The sequence below is a fragment of the Pseudopodoces humilis genome, chromosome 3 (assembly GCF_049639895.1).
Source record: "Pseudopodoces humilis isolate 2021_Gansu_Grassland_sample_001 chromosome 3, ASM4963989v1, whole genome shotgun sequence".
Classification (NCBI taxonomy): domain Eukaryota; kingdom Metazoa; phylum Chordata; class Aves; order Passeriformes; family Paridae; genus Pseudopodoces; species Pseudopodoces humilis.
In genome coordinates, this window is record NC_142202.1 from 1,779,683 (window position 1) to 1,797,435 (window position 17,753).

The 17,753-nt window shown below is 45.0% G+C and overlaps 1 protein-coding gene across 4 annotated transcripts in view; it reads left to right on the top strand.

Moving 5' to 3' along the window:
- Positions 1-17,753, top strand: part of CCDC85A (coiled-coil domain containing 85A) — a 66,356-nt gene that overhangs the window by 36,811 nt on the left and 11,792 nt on the right. For 2 of the 4 annotated variants that reach the window (XM_088053301.1, XM_014254606.2), the window contains exon 4: positions 12,675-12,751. The exons of 1 other annotated variant lie outside the window; for it this stretch is intronic. In XM_088053301.1, coding sequence (XP_087909427.1) covers positions 12,675-12,751 — 77 coding nt within the window. Of the gene's footprint in view, positions 1-2,281; positions 2,366-12,674; positions 12,752-17,753 lie in introns of those variants that run through there. One more of the 4 variants, XM_088053303.1, reaches the window with a different exon arrangement.

The window sequence follows — 17,753 nt, forward strand, 5'->3', positions numbered from 1 at the left end:
GTCTGAACACCTGGGAATTATGAACTGAGGCAGTTGCATGGGAAGACAAGAAACCATTTTCAATTAATTTTCATGTATTTCTTTTGCTGTTCTGAAATGTTCTCTGTTGCTCCAAGTCAGAGTATTCTGTGGCTCTGTGAAGGAAACTGGTTTGGTGGCCCCAGCAGGGGATGTTATTTGGGCTTTGGCAAGAACCAGGAGAACAAAGTAGGAATTGACATGACACAGTGAACAACTACACTGAAACAAAATTGGCCACTGCCAACATTTACCGTGTCCAGTGGCAAAAATGCTTGATGCTCAAGGGATTGCAGACTTTGGATGTAATGGATGGCAAGAAAAAAACAACTTCTTTACAAGGAATTCTTTACTGTCACACAAGAAACTTTGTGTTTGTGTTAAGAATGAGGCAGTAAAGATGTTTTTCTGAAAATAAGATGGCTCATTCTTGCTCACTTCCTCTGATTTACTTTCCCAAACAGGTCTGCATTCCTCTGACTTCCACAAGAAGAGATTTGTCTCGCTTGTTAGTTCAAACTGAGGTCAAATTTCCTTTCTTTGACTCTGCCACCCTGTTTTTCCCTTCCAAAAGCTTCAAATCCAGGTGTGAGTCTATCCATTAATCTGTCTCTTACTAAAAGTTTCAGTCCTTTAGAGATCTGACCCTTTAATCTCATATTCTAAGGCAGAGCATTAACTTGTGTGTTCATGTTTAACTCAAGGAGAAGGATTTTTATCAAAATATAAAATGTCCTCAGTAAGGACAGTAATCAGCAAGCAAATCTGGAAGTTGACACAATGCTTGATGGCTTTTAAATCAAGCTCCTGATGTTTAGGTGGAAATGATGGCTCATTAAAATGTTGGCCAGGCAGCTCTCAGTCCTTTTAGGGTTTCCACCAAAAAGGGCTGCCAAAGTCATCCACCTGGGTGAGCCTGGTTTGGTGCTGTTGTTGCTTTTTCTCTGATGATGGGAAGCATCCTTTGGAGTGAGTGTTTCTGGAGGGAGTGTGGGTATAACCCTTCGTAGAGTCCTTGGGTCACTGATTAAAGGCAGGACTTGAGTAAAACCAGGAAAAGGCCATGGCCTTCTAACCCCTCCTCTTGTTACTCCATGTGTTCTGCCCTGGGAGCACTTCTCTTGCTGTCCTGCCCAGTGTAAATTGTCCCTGGGTGCTGACTGTGGAGCCAGGCCCTGGGCAGCATAGAACAAATGCTCTCAGCAGAACTCAGCCAGCTGTGTCAGCTGCCTCTGCAAGTGTTCCCTTACCAAAAAGTGAAAATGAAACCTGGGAATATTGTCTTTGAACAAACAGCTGTGGGAGCAGGAGGAGACTGAGGTGGGAAAACTCGCTACTGCTTCCTGGGATATGGGCTGGAGATGTGTTAAATGCCTTTTTTGCCTTCTGCCTATTTGTAACAGTGGGACAAAAAAAGTTACAACCAAACCAAACCCCAAACCAACCCCAAGCTCAGCAGAGCAAATGGAGCAGTTCCCATTACTTCTCACTCCACTTGCCGCCCACGTGCCTCGGTCACAGTTTGGCTGATGAGGAATGGTGGGACTTGCCACTGCTGGAAGAGTTCAGTTCCCACCAGAAGTGGGACCTGAGTGCCCAAGAAAGGATTATTTCAGCTGTCCCAGAAATTCCCTCTCCCTTGGGAAGAGCCGGCCGGGTAGGGAAGTGTGGAGCTCTCAGTGGCTGCTCTGCCAGAGGAGCTGCTGCCACCGTTGTTTTTCAAGGAACCTCCTTGAAATGTGTTTATGCTACAGGAAAAGCAAGCTTATAATTTTCCTGAGCTGCTGGCACTTTTCCAGGAAGGCACTGTTCTGTGTCAGCTCTTTCTGGGGTCGGTGTGCCGTAATCACTGCTCCAGGAAGAGCAGCAGGAAAGGAGATTCCTTTCAGTCTCCAATCCAGTGCTCTGTTTTTCTGTTACTTCAGTAGGACTGGAAGCTTCTGAGAGGTTTGGAGCTGAGGGCAGTTTTCTGTACCCTTGGTGAGGCCAGGATTGCTTGTTGCCATCTAGGAAACACTGGGGGGCTGCTGGGGGTCATCTTCTGTGTAAGATTTAGGGAGGTTTTTAACAACTGTAGCAGGACAAATCTCAGTGCCACGGAGGCAATTCCAGCCTCGTGTAGAGCAGGTGGATGCAGGAAACACTGTGGGATGTTCTGTGGTTTTCCAGCTGGGGCAGATGGGTTTCCTTCTTGTGCTCAGCGTGCTGTAAACAAAGTGACAGAGGGTAACTGATACCAGGTTTTCTCCTGCTCTTTCCATAGGTGAACATGAGGAATGGCAGGAAATAGTGCACATGGATTGGAACTGGTTGTTAGACTCACAAAAGCCATGAAATATATCACCCTCCTGCAATAATTTATTGCTACAGATCTTATGTTCGTGTCCTAAGTCACACAAAAAAATCTCATTCATAAATTTAATTTTGATCCAATTGTTTCTGCCAAGATTTCCTTTACAGGAAAAAACCCAGAAACTTATTTTGACCATATCCACTTCCAGCAGCGAAAAGGAAACCAGGCATTCCTGGAATTATTATCAAAATTCCTTTGTCTCTGCAGGGCAGGAAGCCAGACTGCTTTGTTTTAATAGCATTTTTCTAGCCTTAAACCTCTGAGGCTGTCTATATGTCTCAATTTTCTCCAGAAATTTTGGGATGCTGTCTGCATTTTGCTCCAGCAGCTGGCCTGACAGCTCATTTATACACTGGTTTTACCTCCCTTGCCCACAGCAGTGCAGATTCTGAGCTGATCCCTCTGTAATAAAGCAGTAGGCAGGCTTTACTTGCATCTCTAATATGACTTGCTGTGGTCATACATATGTAATATAATGGGATTTATAATCCACCCCCCCAGCTGTTTTACTGGGAGTTTCCCTGCAGTTTGTAGTTACAGTCACATCTGTATTTTATGCCCAGAACCCTGGGAATAATTCTTTTTGTCTTAATTCAAAAAAAATCTCAGGACATTCAGTTCTACTTTGCAGCTGCTGGTAAGGAAAAATGATGGTATTTTTTTAGTTTTCTAGAATTTATTGTATTTCACAACATTACTGTATTTTAGTTTCATCAGTAATATTAATCAGAGATGATAAATGGGACTGTACCACCTGCCTGGGAAATGCTCTCATGTCTCTTGTAGCTTTTTACCTGCTGATGGGGCAAATTCTTCCTCCTTGTATAAAAGAAGCTTTCAGAGAGGCCAGAACGAAATCCTGGTAATTTGAGGGCAGGTAATTCATGGGAAGACCCTTCCCTCACGTGCACATGTCCACACAAACACATGCACCTGATTTTTAAGTCTGACTCATCTCTCAGCCTGTGTTGTGTGGTTCAGGAGGGGCAAGAAGGGGCCCTGGCGAGCTCCTCGTGCCGGGGGCAGAGGATTAGTCATGGATTGCTCCGCGTCAACCTCAGCGAGAAGGACACGACCGCTTCCAGCAGCCCTTGGAACCAAAAGCCTGCACGATTATTTGTATGTTTGGAGAGAGGAAATGCGTAAATTGCTTTCCCATTAGCGAAGTAACCAGGAAATAAACAGAGGAGACCTTGTTTAAAACGTTTGTTTTGTTCTGATGAGGAAGATAAGCAGCTGGGGGAGCTCTCAAGTTGGACTGCTCTCCCTGAGTCATCCCAGCTGTGTCTGGATGTCAACACAGCACTACAGGCCTGCAAATGGATGCAGATGATTTAGAACCCTGAGGAATTACTGCAACTTCCAATTTGCCATTTTCAGGTTCTAGAACGCTTCTTGCATTTGTCTGATTTTATCCCTGTTGGATGAAATGGTGCTCAGAACATAAAAGGAGAAGGTGCTGGGGCAGCCAACAGCAGTGGCATCAATTCCTGTGTTTGAGGCACAGCTCGAGGGGCACGTGGATCTGGGAATGGCTGTGCTGGGTGGCTGACTTGGATGGACACACATCCACAAGGATGGACAGACCATTCCATGCAAGGCAATTAAAATCCTTTAAGTTAGGGCTGCACAGAGAGATACTTGAGTCTTGGAAGCACAGTAAAGTGAAAGCACTTCCTTAACCTCTTTGGTCAGGAAGATGCTCACAACATTTAAAGCCCAAGGATCAGCTTCACTAACACTGGGGAGCAGTTCCCTCAGTGGAGGAGCTGCCACATCTGCTGTGCTGGGATCTGCAGGATCTCTGGAGAAGTCCCAGGTGCAGCCCAGGGAATGGACAGCTGCTGTGGAATGTGCTGACTTGGGAAATCTCAGCTGGTTTTGCTACAAAGACATTGCAAATCCACAACCAGCAGCAAAGGAGAGGACAAGAGGCTCCATTTGCCATGTCTGGGGGTAAATCACTATAAATCATTAATTCAACAGCTTTATAGCAGGTAAATGTGCTTAGCACAGCTCTCAGTAATACATGCTGAGCTTGTTACCTGTGTTGAGATTACTTTTAAATTATGAGTGTTTTAATCAGCATTGTATTAACACAACAGGGGTATATATTGATTGCAGTGAAATAAGGCTGAAAAGGCACTGAGAAACCAGCAAGATGTTCATGTGGAGCATTTGGCTTCCTCTGAAAAGGAACAAACCATAGGAGTGTTTGTCCTCCTGACAAAACACAGGCTCCTATGTGGTTTATGCCTCTCACAAGTGTTGCTCTGCATCAGTTCATGATGAGGGTTTGTATCTGTGCACCTTCACAAAATAAAGCACAGTCTGATTAGTTCCCAGGCCCAGCTGAAACAGTGTAGGATGCAGCCACAGAAATCTCAGCAAGGCAGGGGAATGTGGGTTTAGGATAGACAGAATCTCACCATGTGGATAAAAGGTGCCTAAACCCCATCCCTGGGAGAGCTTGGAAGCCTAGAAGTGTAATGTGGCAGGGTTTGGGTCCCCTCTGCCCTGGCTGCTGGGAGTCTCTCTGGAATAATCCCATAATCCCAGCATCATATCAGGAGCACAGAGATACTGATCAGACATGCAAATCTTCAGAAATTAGGGAAATAATGAGCTGAAGCTGGGGCAGGATCCTCTGTTGGGTGATGTCTGCTCTGCTCTGGCACAGGAATCTTTCTGCCTCTAAAGTCAGGATGTTTGGGCTATCAGGAACATGCAGGAGACATCTGCAGAGTTTTCCTAAGTGCTGAAGTAGCTGAGTGATGATTTCAAGGACACTTAGACTGGTTCCTGATCTTTGAGGTCCCTCTTGGGGCTTTCCATGGATGCTCCAGCTGGGGAGGGAGCAGCCCAGGAGATTGAGTCCCTAGAGATTGACATGCTTGCACTGATAGATTTTAAATACCTTGTCATTTGAATATTTCTTTTCATTATCCCTTCCCCAATCATTTCAAAAGAGTCTTACAGAGGAGATGGAGACTGTACCAACAGCCTTTTCCTCTGCTATTGTGTAGCTGCCAGCTGAAATGGATAGAGCTAATTTTTCCTTGGAATGAGGTTCTGGGCTGAGATTGCTGGTGCAGTAATTTTACAAAATGCTCATCTTTCCTGCTTTAAACGTGCCCAGCTCAGGAGGGACAGGCAGGCATTACTGTACCATGGCTCCTTAATGGGCTGTGGAAGCAAGAGAGTGGTTTCAGTCCCCAGGACATATTTAATCTTGTAACATCTTTTACTGCATTTAATAGCCTGTCCTACATCTTAATCACTCAGTGTAGGGAGATTAATCCAAAACCCCCTTTTGTCCTGATAATTTTAAATCTCCACTGAGTTTGCCCAGGTTGGCCTGGCTTCCTCTGGCAGTTCCCCAGCTTCTGCCCTTGCCTGCTCATGGCAGTGCTCCCCATGGCTCCTCCTAGAGATGGATAATTGTGCACATTCTGATGCTTTTTCCCTTAGTGGTTTTGTAGTTTTTCCTGCTGCGTTTAGAGGAGGCTTTGGATGCTGTGTGCACAACTCAGCTCACGCAGGACGCTCCTGTTGCGGGGAATGAAGCACCAGGAGGACCAGAAGTGAGACAAGGAGCTGGAAACAGAGCCTGAGAGAGTGGCCCTGCTGCTTCTCCATCCAAATTTACCCAGAAATAAACCCAGAATATAAACCCAGCAGAAGGACAGTTGGTTTCACTCACACAGGGAGGAGGAAGAGCTGTGGGTTGGCTGTTCCCCCACATATTCACGTGGCTATCGATCTTTGTTGTGAGTTTTGGCATCTCTTTTGTAGTTGTAGCAAGAAAACGTTCAATGGTTCAGTGGCCTCAGTAATGTGAGAGTTTCTATTTCTGTACTCTCAGGAACATGGTTTGAATTTGGGATTGAGTCACACCAACAGTAACCCATAAAAGAGGAGTTTACAGGTTGGATAACTGCCTCCTAACGAGGCACTAGATGAGCATAAAAATGATTGAGAGGTTTGGTCTGATTCAGAATTCCTGGAGATGTAGTTTTCAAGTTTGGCCTAAGCTGCAGTTTGCCAGGTGGAAGCCAATGTATTATTAACTTGAAATTGCTGTACCAATAGTAAAATTCTCACCTAAACTAACTTTTCTAAACCGTGTCTTTTCAACATCTGATGATTGGAACCTGTGAAATATAATTTTATGTGCTAAGGAAAGTGGCTGTGAGCATCTGTGCGGGTTTTTGGGGATTGTGAGTGGCCCTTAGTGCATGTATTTGGTGTCTCAGCGAGTCTGACCTTCTGGTTTTTGCACAAATATTGCTGTTGCTAGGAAGATTTATGTTTTCATCTATAGTATTTTTTCATTTTGTCCTGTAAATGTTTATTCAACAGAGCAGAACTGGAAGAAGCTGGAGGTGGCTCTGTGGATACAGTGGCTTCTCAGTGGCCACAGGTTTGCAGTTCCATGTGACCAGGAGGCACCAATGTAAGCTTGAGATTCCTGTGTGAAATCAGGGGGAAAGCTGGAAAAGACGAGCCTGAGAATAGCCTGGCTTAGGGAAGGAAGGAGGTGAGGGCACTGGGTTGGAGAGAGGAATGAGTGCTTCATCTCCCTTCCTTCCCTAAGCAAAGCTGCTCTCAGCTAATGCCTTTTCCAGCCTTCCATTTGATTCTGTGCAGGAGCCTGCTGGACATCCATCCCCCTTTCCTTCTGCTGTGTTTCCAGTCCGGGGGCTGTGCCTGCTCTTGGGGACGCTCCTGATGAGCCCAGGAGAGTGCAGTGGCACGGGGACAAACCCGAGTGGTTGAGTAAATGGAACCAATAAAGATTTTACCGATCATAAACCACAGCCAGTCAATACTGAACAAGCTGACAGCCAGCAGGAAAGGCTTCAGCAACAGCATAATGGCTTTGATTTTCTCTGTTTCCATCAATAACGTGCCAAATGCATTTAGCACAGGCAGAAGGGGAGCTAACGGGGTATCAAACAGGCCAGCAAGGAAAGCCTTGCTGTTGTCACCTCTAGCACCAAAAAACCCCAAACAAAGCAAGGTTAGTGTTTCAGCAGCCCATTAGTGTGACAGTGTTATCCAGCTGTTAGCAAGAGCCTTACCTCAGCTGACATCTGAGATCATTTTTAGGTGCTCCTATAGTTGAATCCTTTCCTTTCCATGCAAGGTTTTTAAACCTTTTTTTTTTTTTTATCTTATTTTTTTCCCAGATGAATTTAACTGGAAATTTTGTTGCACCTAAAGCTAAATGTGCAACAAAACCTTCAGCCTAAATCAGTAACGTTCTTAAGTGGAAGCCAGCAATACATTTCTAGTAAGTTGTGTCACTGGCAGCATTTGGGTGGCTTGGGGTATTGGTGACCTCAGGAAGAAGGAAAACCTTGGGAGAGCTTCAGCACAGGGATGTGTGTGCACAGTCAGCCCAGACCTGCTCACTAAACTGCCTGATCCACAGTGGGACCTAAATCCAGGCAAATGCAAACACCTTGGAATCTGAGTCAGACCCCACCACTGAATTGTTAAAGGCATGGCAAGGGCTGCCTTCGGATAAGGAGAGTATGCTTTCTTCTAATAAATAGTTAATCTGGGACTAAAAGCTGCTGCACCTGAGATAACACACCATTTTGGTGTGAAATCTGAATAAAATTCTCTGATTACAGAGATAAGGTAATTAGCACCTGTCTGTGTGTAATGTGTGCTGAAAAGGGGAAACACGGCACACAGTGCCTGAGAAGTGTCAGGGCTGCCACTGCATCCTGGATGTTTGAAACAGCATGTGCCAGCTTTTCCCTTTGCTGGGATTCAGTTTTGACACACTTGGTGAACTAGCTCAGCTTAGTTAATTGTATTTTTAATTACTGGGAGAAGTCAAGAATTGCTGGATCCATGATCACAAGGAATCTGAGCTTGGGGTGGGAGAATTTCAGACAAGAGCAAGACTGAGAAATGCAAACCTGTCTTGGTGCCACGGTGCTCACTGTCCCAAAACTTCCTCAGAATATGTGCCTTTGTCATAAATAGCTCCTAAACATTGTGGTGAGCTTAATAAAATCCTGCCTTGGGCAGCTGTCTTTCTTTCTACATGATAGCACTAATCCCAGCGTCGCTGCGTTGCGGGGGAATTCGGCTGCACTCTAATAAGAAGTTGTCCAGCACTTCTTCAGTAAGAGATGTTATGTAAGATGTGCAGCCCTAATAGAAAATCACAGGAGACAGGGCTAAAAATGACCTTGAGAGGTCCTCTGGTCCTGCCCTGGGGAGGTGGATGCTGCCAGTGCCAGCACTGAGTGCAGGGGGTATAAATTGCTGAGAGTAAATCCAGCAGTGCCATTTTATTTTTTTTATTTCCAAACAAGGTAGCTGAAAGGGGATGGATTGCAGTGATAGCATGTTTCAGTCATGAATATTAATATTGAGGGAATTAAATCAGATGACTAGGAATTCTAGGACAGGGAGATGGTTTGCATGTTATGGAATCTGCTCTGCACTGAATCAGTTAGCAGAGAAACTCATTCCTAAATGTGTGGAGTTGCCAGGTAGTCACAGGGGGGTTCGGAGTACCCCTTGCACAACCTTGGTTTTCATTTCCCATTTACTGAAAGATTATTTGCTTGTCACTGCATTGCTGGGTGTGGATTTGAATGACCAAAATCTGATTTGATATGCAGTTATTAAATTCCTGCCAGCATAGTGCAGGAATCTCAAAGGTCTTTTCCAACCTAGTTAATTCTGTGATTCTGGAAGAGCACCATAACAAATGGAGTTTGTCAAATTTGGATATACCTGAACTAAACTCTTGCTGCCACACATCCAACTGTATGGCAAACCCTACACCAAACCTGCTGAGTTCCTTGCCTGGGTAAATTGTTGGCAGTTTCCCTCGTTTATACCCTCAGTGTTTAAAAATATGGGATTCTGCAGACCTCCTTTAGGAACAGGAATACCAAAGCAGGAAGAGTTGCTGGTAACAGAATCCAGGTGAATTTTACATTATCACCAAATTATGTTTTTCCATTATCTGGCCATGAGGATGTAAGGACTGCCTCAGAGCAGCCTTCTGTCCAGCTCTTGGGTCTCCCATTTTGTCTTTCCCTCAAATACTCCTCTGTTGGATAAAATCTCTTCCACCTGCTGTATTGGGCTTGTTATTCCAGCTCTTATGAACAAGTAGAAAAGTGGGTTGAACCTCTGGGGTTTTGCCTTCTGTGGGGTTCTCATCCCTTTTTCAGGGATCTAAAAAGTGTGTAGAGGACCTCAGACTTTAAGATGTTCTCCAATGCAGTCCCGCAGCTGCCTGTGAGTTGTGAGCCTCCAAAAACAAAACCAAAACAAAAAATCAAACCCAAAAAAGCAAAACCCAGAAAGAAAAAAGAGAATATCAGAATTTAACATGACATCCTCACCCATTCTGAAACAGCAGAGGATAATCTGGCTTAAAGAATATTATGAATTCCTTGCTTGAGTGAGACCAGGCACAGTCATATTAAAATGGATAAAGCCAATGCACAAATATGCCTTTGGCAGCAACATGAGTGTCTGATAAAGTTTGACATAGCCCCAAAATATCTCCTTGCTTCAAGAGTGTGGATGTCAAAAGAAAAAGAGATCAGCTACGTAAATATTGACGTTCTCTTACAACATGTTAGAGTGACAGATGTGGAGAGAGGGTGAGTTGTCACAGAATTTCCCTAAGAGCAAGATATTTCTGTGTCTCTAATAGTTCAGAAAATAGTTTTATTTCAGCCCTGGAATGAAGCACCGCATGTTGATCACGTTCTCAATGACATTAAGAGCACAGGAAGCTCATTTGGTGGTAACCCATTCCTGAGAATGGGAATTTTTCCAAATTGTTACACCCTTAGCAATGCCTCACAGAGGAAAATGGGAAGGAGTGGAAATCATGTAACCAAGAGGCTGAGATTGGCAGTAAGGACACGAGCCAGTGACTGTCCTCTTTGCATGGGTTGTTCCCGAGCAGAAGAGATGGAGGTCTTCTCATAAACATTTTTAGGTTCACCTTTTGTTTGGTTGGGTTTTTTTAAAGTTTGGTGACATTGCTTCACTTCATGTGTTTTCAATTTCTCCATCTCCTATGTCCTTGACTGACTTTTCTGCTCATTTTTTCTCTAAGCTCATAATATTCCAGCATAAATATATTAAACAGATCCTGAAATATATATATGTCTAGTCTATGTGTCACGAAGACTCACATACATTAGGATTTGCTTGCTCAAGCCTTTGGTAGATGACCTAATTTTCCCTTTTAATCAGAGTACAAGAGGAGAATTAAATAACTGTTTCACACTTTAGAAGGGTTAAGAGGCACAGAGATTCCAGACCAAATCCTCAGCTGGTGGGAGCCGGCTTCGGGAAGTTGAGAACTGAGGCAAAGTTGTGTCATTTGAAGCAGCAGAGCTCTCTGCTCTGGACTCCCAACAGACAAGTGAAGGAATAAAACTAAGAGGTAGACATGTGCTGTCTGAGGAGAAAAGGAATGCTCAGCCAGGAAATCACAGAAGGCCTGGAGCTGAAGGGAATCCAGAGGGGAGCTCACATGAAGGGAACTGGTGGGCACGGATGGGAAGTTGGGCTCAAACATATAGTCCAAACCCACACTGGCACAGCAGAGAACTTGTAACCAGGGAATTCAGAGCTGGCCAGTGCCAGAGGGAGCAGCCCCTGTGAGCAGATGGGTGCTCTGGAATCATCTCAGGTTGAAAACAACAGAGGGAAGGGTTGGGATGTGCTGGGAGCCGTGACGGTGAGGAGCTCGCAGCTCCTCCCAGGAGTGCCTGTGCTGGGAAGGAGCTGATTTGGTGGGAGGGCCCCTGTCGTAGGGAGTTAATTGAATGAGCTGTTCATCTCCTAAGTGCTCATCTGAGCCGGGCTCAGCGGCTCTCCAGAGATGCACCCATCACTAACTATGAAAATCCTCACGCAGCAGAGCGCGCAGAACCTCAGATTACCTCTTCCTCTTTTATTGCACAAGGCTATTTTTAGTCCAGTGCCTGGCTGGGCATTAATCATCTTTGACAAATTACTGTGTGTTGTCTTCATGTTGTGTAAATTCCCATGCATATTTTAACCTATTGCAGGCTTGTAAGAGCAGTAAGTGACACCTTTTCCCCCTTATTTTACGGGCAGGCTGCAGTAGCGATGAGGTATCAGAGGAAATTAATGTCTAAATTCATCTGTCAATTGAAACCAGTGAACAGTTGCATTGTCAATGCAGCTTTGCAGGGCTATATCAGCCATCAGAGCTGCCCTGATACCCGTGGATTCCATACCATCAATCATCAATTTTGCTAATTACATGGTGGTGTGAGTACAAATGTGTGATGGGAATCGACATCTCAGAGGAAGTTCAGTGGATCACTGAGTCAGGAACAAGTCCATGCAGAATTCCACCTACATACAAGGAGGTGCAAGAGTCACAGCAGTTTTTCTGCACTTTTTTTCTTACACTTGAGTGCTACATTCCTAGACACGTCTCTCTCTTAGATCCAGGACTTTAAGAGCAGCAATTCAGTGTGACCCAAGAGCTGTGTGATGGTAAAAGCTCGTGGGTGCTTTTAGTGCCGGATCAGGGATCTCCTCTTATGTCGAGTCCTTGGGAGCAGCCTGGGAGTGACTCACATTCTTCACAAAGCACCAAAGGTTGCCCTTATGGAGGTCTGTGAGTGCCTGGTGAGCAGAGCAAGCAGGGTTTGCTCTTTGTGCAGTTCTGGGGGCAGAGCAGGGCAGCGGGAGCGTGTCCCTGGTGTGTGGGGCAGAGGAAACTGGGCCGTGAGCCGCGCTGTGCCCTGGCTGGTGATGCCTCCCAGGCCCTGGGGACACACAGCTGCTGCCCAGCCCAGCCCTAGCCATGGGGCTGGAGCCCAGGGGCCACCATGAGTGTCCCAGAGCCCCGGGACGGTGCGAGGGACCCCTCTGACCCCGGCTGCCCACATGGCACCGTCTGCTCTCCCTGGGCTCCGCAGGGCTGACCCACGGGGAAAGGCATCGCCTGTCAGGAGCGTTTCCAAGGGGACGTGGGTTGGAAGAACTCAAGCTGTGTTGTCTTTCTGTGAGATCCCTTGGGTCTGACAAGGGACCACCTTAGGGTGCAGCGGTTCGGAATCACAAGCAACAAGGAATTGATGGATTGCAGGATCAGTGTTGTTTGCTGTGCCCTGGGAGGAGCAGAGTGGGATGTTCCGTGGATATTTGAGAGAGGCAATCTGCTGTGAGTACAAGTGAGAATGTGGCGCAGGCTCTGGCACTGGTAAACACAAGCAGATCTCTGTGGATAATACGAGTTTTTTTCTGTTTGATTTTTTAGAATCAACCTTGTCCTATGTTAGGCAGCTGGAGGCCAGAGTAAGACAGCTGGAGGAGGAAAATCGCATGCTGCCCCAGGTGGGTGACAGCCCCGCGGGAGTGCCCGGGCTGCAGAGGGACCAGCAGCCCCTTCCTGCCTGTCAACACTCAGATAACCAAAGGCTCTCACATCTGTTTGCTCATCTTGCTGTGTTTCAGTAGGGGATTCATTTAAGGCTGGGACAATGCTTTCATTAATTTTTTTTCCTTTGCAGGCTTTGATATTTTGTTAAGAAAAATTTCCTAGAAGCCACTACTTCTAATTAATTAATTAATTAATTAATTAATGGGTTGGGAATCACAATTAACTGACCCTTTGCATTCTGGTTTTATTCCAAGAGGTTCTTGTTAAAATATCGACTACTTTTTAGAGTTAACCAAAATATTTTGCTCTAAAAGTACAAACATTTTAAGTAATAATTGGGTTATATTCTTTTTAATACTTCAAGGAATATATTAGCTACATTAATGCAAGACTGAAATTCAATTGAATAAATAAGCAAATATGATGTTAAAAGTTATCCTAACATGTTTCTAAGAATGAAAAATTTTAAAGTCCGGTACAAATGAATCAAAGACACTTGTAATTGTCATATATGCACATACTTACTAGAACATATCTCTATTATATTTCATTAAATAATCCTTTGAAAAATCTCAGGTCTTCAAATGAAGTTACCCACTGGAAAAGAAAAGAAGTTGGATTTTGTTTACATTGAACACTAGTCATTGGTCTGACAAAGAAAAGTGCTTTTTGTTGGACTTAGTACCATTGTTTGACTGTAAAATCCAAGATAACAGTGATGTAGTAAGAAGTAAAATCCACTGGCTCAGATTTATTGCCCTTTTCCTAAGGCAGATTTGAAGTGAAGTGTGGTGGCTTTTCCCCTCACCTTTCCTATGACAGTTGGAAGGGCCTCTGCAGCTCAATGCTTGGTGATCTTGGGCACTTTGCTTCTCTCTACCCTGATTTTTGGATCTGGAAAAGAAGGACAACAAGACAACAAAAAATACGCTGATTAACATTTAACAGTTTTCAGTAGGAAAGACAAAGGTTGATCCTCAGTGATAACAAATATTATTTTCTTTTCAAGAATGTCTTTCAGGGCAAATGTTAACAAACCCATCCAAAAATACACAAATGTGTGATTTGTCTTGGGTCTGGAACAACATTGGGAGGTCAATTGTGCAGAACATTCTTCATGGACCAAATCTTCAGAAGTGTCCATGTGATTTGTGTTTGATTTGTCTGGGTTTGAGGCACCGAGGCAGAACCCACAAAAACCATTCCCAAATCTTACCAAAGAGAAGTTCTTTCACTGATCTCAGTGAAAACACCTCAGCTGGGGTGCCCAACCAGAGAACAGTGCCTGTGGAAACAGCCCTAAGCCTGTAGCTGGTGCAAAAACCATTGCAACTAAATGTGCTGAGGGTAGGGTTTTGAAGGGGAAGAGCAAGGTGAGCAAGCCTGGAAACTACTTTTTGTTTTCAAATAGCCAGGTCAGTTTGTCTTATGTATGGTTTTGTTGGCAAAAGGATCTGTGGTAGAGTTCTGAAAAATCTCTTTTCTTTGGGTGTTTCATTCTAAGGCTTAATGAGTGGCAAGAGTTCACATTTCTGGGCATATTTTACTCTCCCTCCTGGTTGAAGTCACGGCTTTGGGGAGAGGAAGGAAGAATAGACACAGAGTTTATTCTAACTCTACACTCATCACCTCGCTGTTACGTGTGCCTGAGTTTGTTTTGGGGGTTTGTTATTCCTGGGGGTCCCACCTAGAACGTGCTCACCTCAGAGCTGATCAGGCCCTGTCACAAAGACAAGGATGCAGGATGGAAATGCATCAACTCCTGGCACTGGTTTGATTCTGTTTAATGGGAGGAATGGGAGTTTATTAGGCATGAAGCCAAGCCAAGCGCTTTTGACAAATAAACTGAAAATCTACAACAAGCTCTGCAACTGATGAAGGTTTTTGGCACAGCTCAGTTACAGTGTCCTGCCTTAAAATTTCAGGAGTGCCTCAGTGAGAGATGCCTTTTGCTTTTTGGAAAGCCCCTCCCTGATGGGGTGCTGGAGCACTGGGAGGGTTTGGGAATTGCAGGATTACAGTCGTGAGTGTGACATCTCTGCTGTCTCTGCTGAGGAGCCCTGGCTTTGTCTCAGGTGTTTTTTCCTCTCCTCCTGCCACACTTTTCTTCTTTTTCCTCTCTGCTTTCAATATCCTTTCTTCTCCCCTTTTCTGCTTTTGTGTCACTCATGGAAATGCACTGACACATTTGTCGACACCTCTCCAGACAAATCATTCTGTTCCTCTGTCACTTAGATGTGGTTCTTTTCCAATTTCTTTTGCTTTTCTTGTCTCCCTCTGTATGTATTAGTTTTCTTTTCAAAACCCCACAGACCTCTAATGTAAAGGTTTTATTAATATTTAGTGGCAAAAGCATTTTCAAAGCAAATGGTTTTAAGTGCTGCCATCACTGTTCAAATGGAACCTGAGTTTCAGCTCACTCTGCTGTACCAAAGGGCTGCTTTGTCAGGGGAATTGCAGTACCACCACTGAGTCAATATTTTAGTTTGATCAGGTAATAGAAAATGTATAAAAATCAGAATGTTCACTTAAGCCTGTCAATGTCTCTTGCTGTGCTGCACAGGGATTGAGAAGGTGGTTCAGAGCATAGGAGGGGCTTTCAGAGTTACAAGGAGCCTTAGGTTGCAGGTTTGGTGAGAGCTACTCTTTTGTTGTTGTTCTGTTTTCCTTCTCTCCAATAACAAGATATGATCCAGACCCTTTCACTTTCTGGCCACAAACAGGACTTCTGAGCAAAAAAGCAGACAATTTCCAAGATTTCTGACACATAGCTGGGTCTTCTGTTGGGAATGCCAGACTGTGCTGGCTGTGGCCGGTCCGAGGGGTGAGCAGCTTGCACTGGTGCTCCTCAAAACGCTCCTGTGGGCAAAGCTGTGTGACAGCAGGGCCTGGGGGCTGCAGGGCTTGAGCACAAACCTTTCTGGTTTGCTGGATGGACTTCAGACCACAGTAGCTCCCCGTGGGGCTGGGGCAGGAGCAGCACATGGGCTCTGGCAGTGCCTTCTGCTGACTCAAAGTGCACATGGAGCTGCAGCACCGCTGGGGACTGGGCTGTGCAGCTGATGTTGAAAAGGGAAAATGCAGCATCAGCAGTGCTCTAACCACACACAGCGTGCTGACCCTGGCTGGAGGCTACGTGCCCACCAAAGCTGCTCCATCACTCCCTTCCACATCTGGGCAGGGGGAGGAAACACAGCAGAAGGCTCATGGGTTGAGATAAGGACAGGGACAGATCACTCCCCAGTAATTGTCATGGGCAGAACAGGCTTGGCCTGGAGAAATTAAATTAATTCATTACCACTCTAATCAGAGTAGGATAATGGGAGATAGAAACGAAATCTTAAAACACCTTCCCCTCACCCCTCCCTTCTTCCTGGCTCAGCTTTACTCCTGATTTTCTCTATCTCCTCTCCATCAGCAGCACAGGGTGGAAAGGGCATTGTTTCCTCCTTCTTAAATGTGTAACTCATCTGCACTGAGCTTTTAGGGAGCCATCCCTATTTACTCCCCATTACTAAACCCCTAAATCTTCCCCTGCCACTCTTGTCACACCAGTCCAGGACATAACAACTATGCTTTATTTATGCATTATTATGAAGATAATTAATAAAATATGTAGGGATCAGAGATTGGATTTGGATGCCAGTTGCAGCTGAGACAGCCCTGTTGTGCCAGTGAGTAACTTCAGAGGCCTGGAAAGACGAGTGTCCTCCCAGACTTGCCGTGGTGCGGGACTGCTCCCCGTGCCTTATGCCGGGGAAAGCCGGATCAGGATCCAGCATCCACACGTCAATTAGCTGGAGATATCCTTGGGTTTTTGTAGGGGTGATATTTCAGGGCTGATCAGCTCAGCTGAAATGCTCTGGGAATGTGGACATCTGTCATATCATGACAGTGAATGCATTTGCAAAAGACAAAGTTGGCAAGTCACCCAATTTAAATTGCTTCAGTTCTTATTTGTTTCACGGGAGGAGGAGACTTTTCCCCTTCCAGCTCTTTGTCCTTGTAATTCAGCTTTCCCTTTCAGTGAAGGGGAGGGGAAGCATTGCCAGGATGCTTGCAGACAAAGTGGAGTTGGGATGCAGGGAGTGAGCTCCTGGCTCCCTCAGCACAGGACCAGGATGCTGCTCCAGTGCTGGGCTGAGCTGGAGCCCTTCTGCTCCCTCTCACCTGGGCTCTGCTGCCTCTGTTTCCTCATTCTTGCCTTTCCAAGGCTTTTGGTCCTTTTCCATCTCTTTTTGCTGTATTTCCTTCACTTGCACTGTTGCTTCAGGCCCTTTTTTGGGAGGGTTGCATCCTTGTTAGTCCATTCCAGTCCTGGTATGTTAAACTGGGAAATGGCAGGTGTGACTCTTAGGCACACATTACTTTATTTTTAAGCTCTTCCAACATTTCCATTTCCTTCTTTCTTCCCCCTTCCATTAGATTCTCTCATTTTATTTCAACCCCTTTCCAAATTTTTCAAAAACCTTTTGCTGAGATTTGTAGTTTTTATTTTACCTCCTGATGACATTTTTTTAATTATAAATTTAATTAGAAGATGGGAACTGTTTGGTTAGTGTTTTTTTCCTAAAATCTGTGTCACCACAGGCCCATAGTGTTTGTCTCCTCCCTTCCTTAGCATGTAGAATAGGGAATCCTTCAACCAAAATGTAATTAAAAGCCATTGAACAAACTGATATTTCCTAATCATGTAATCAAATATTTGCTGAAAGAAAGTGAATCAAGAGCATCCACCCACCCTGTTCTTTCATATGCTCCCACCGCCAGTGTAAATTAATAGGCCATTAATGAAGGCCTCCAGTTCCAACAGCTGAGGTTCTGGGCAGAGTCTTTGTCTCATTGTGCTTGACAGGGGAGGGCTGGAAGACAAGAGCTCATGAACTTCATGTCACAAAGACACAAATTCAAGAAAGTCTTGGTGTGCAGAGAGTTGCAGTTCTCAGAGGACAGGTA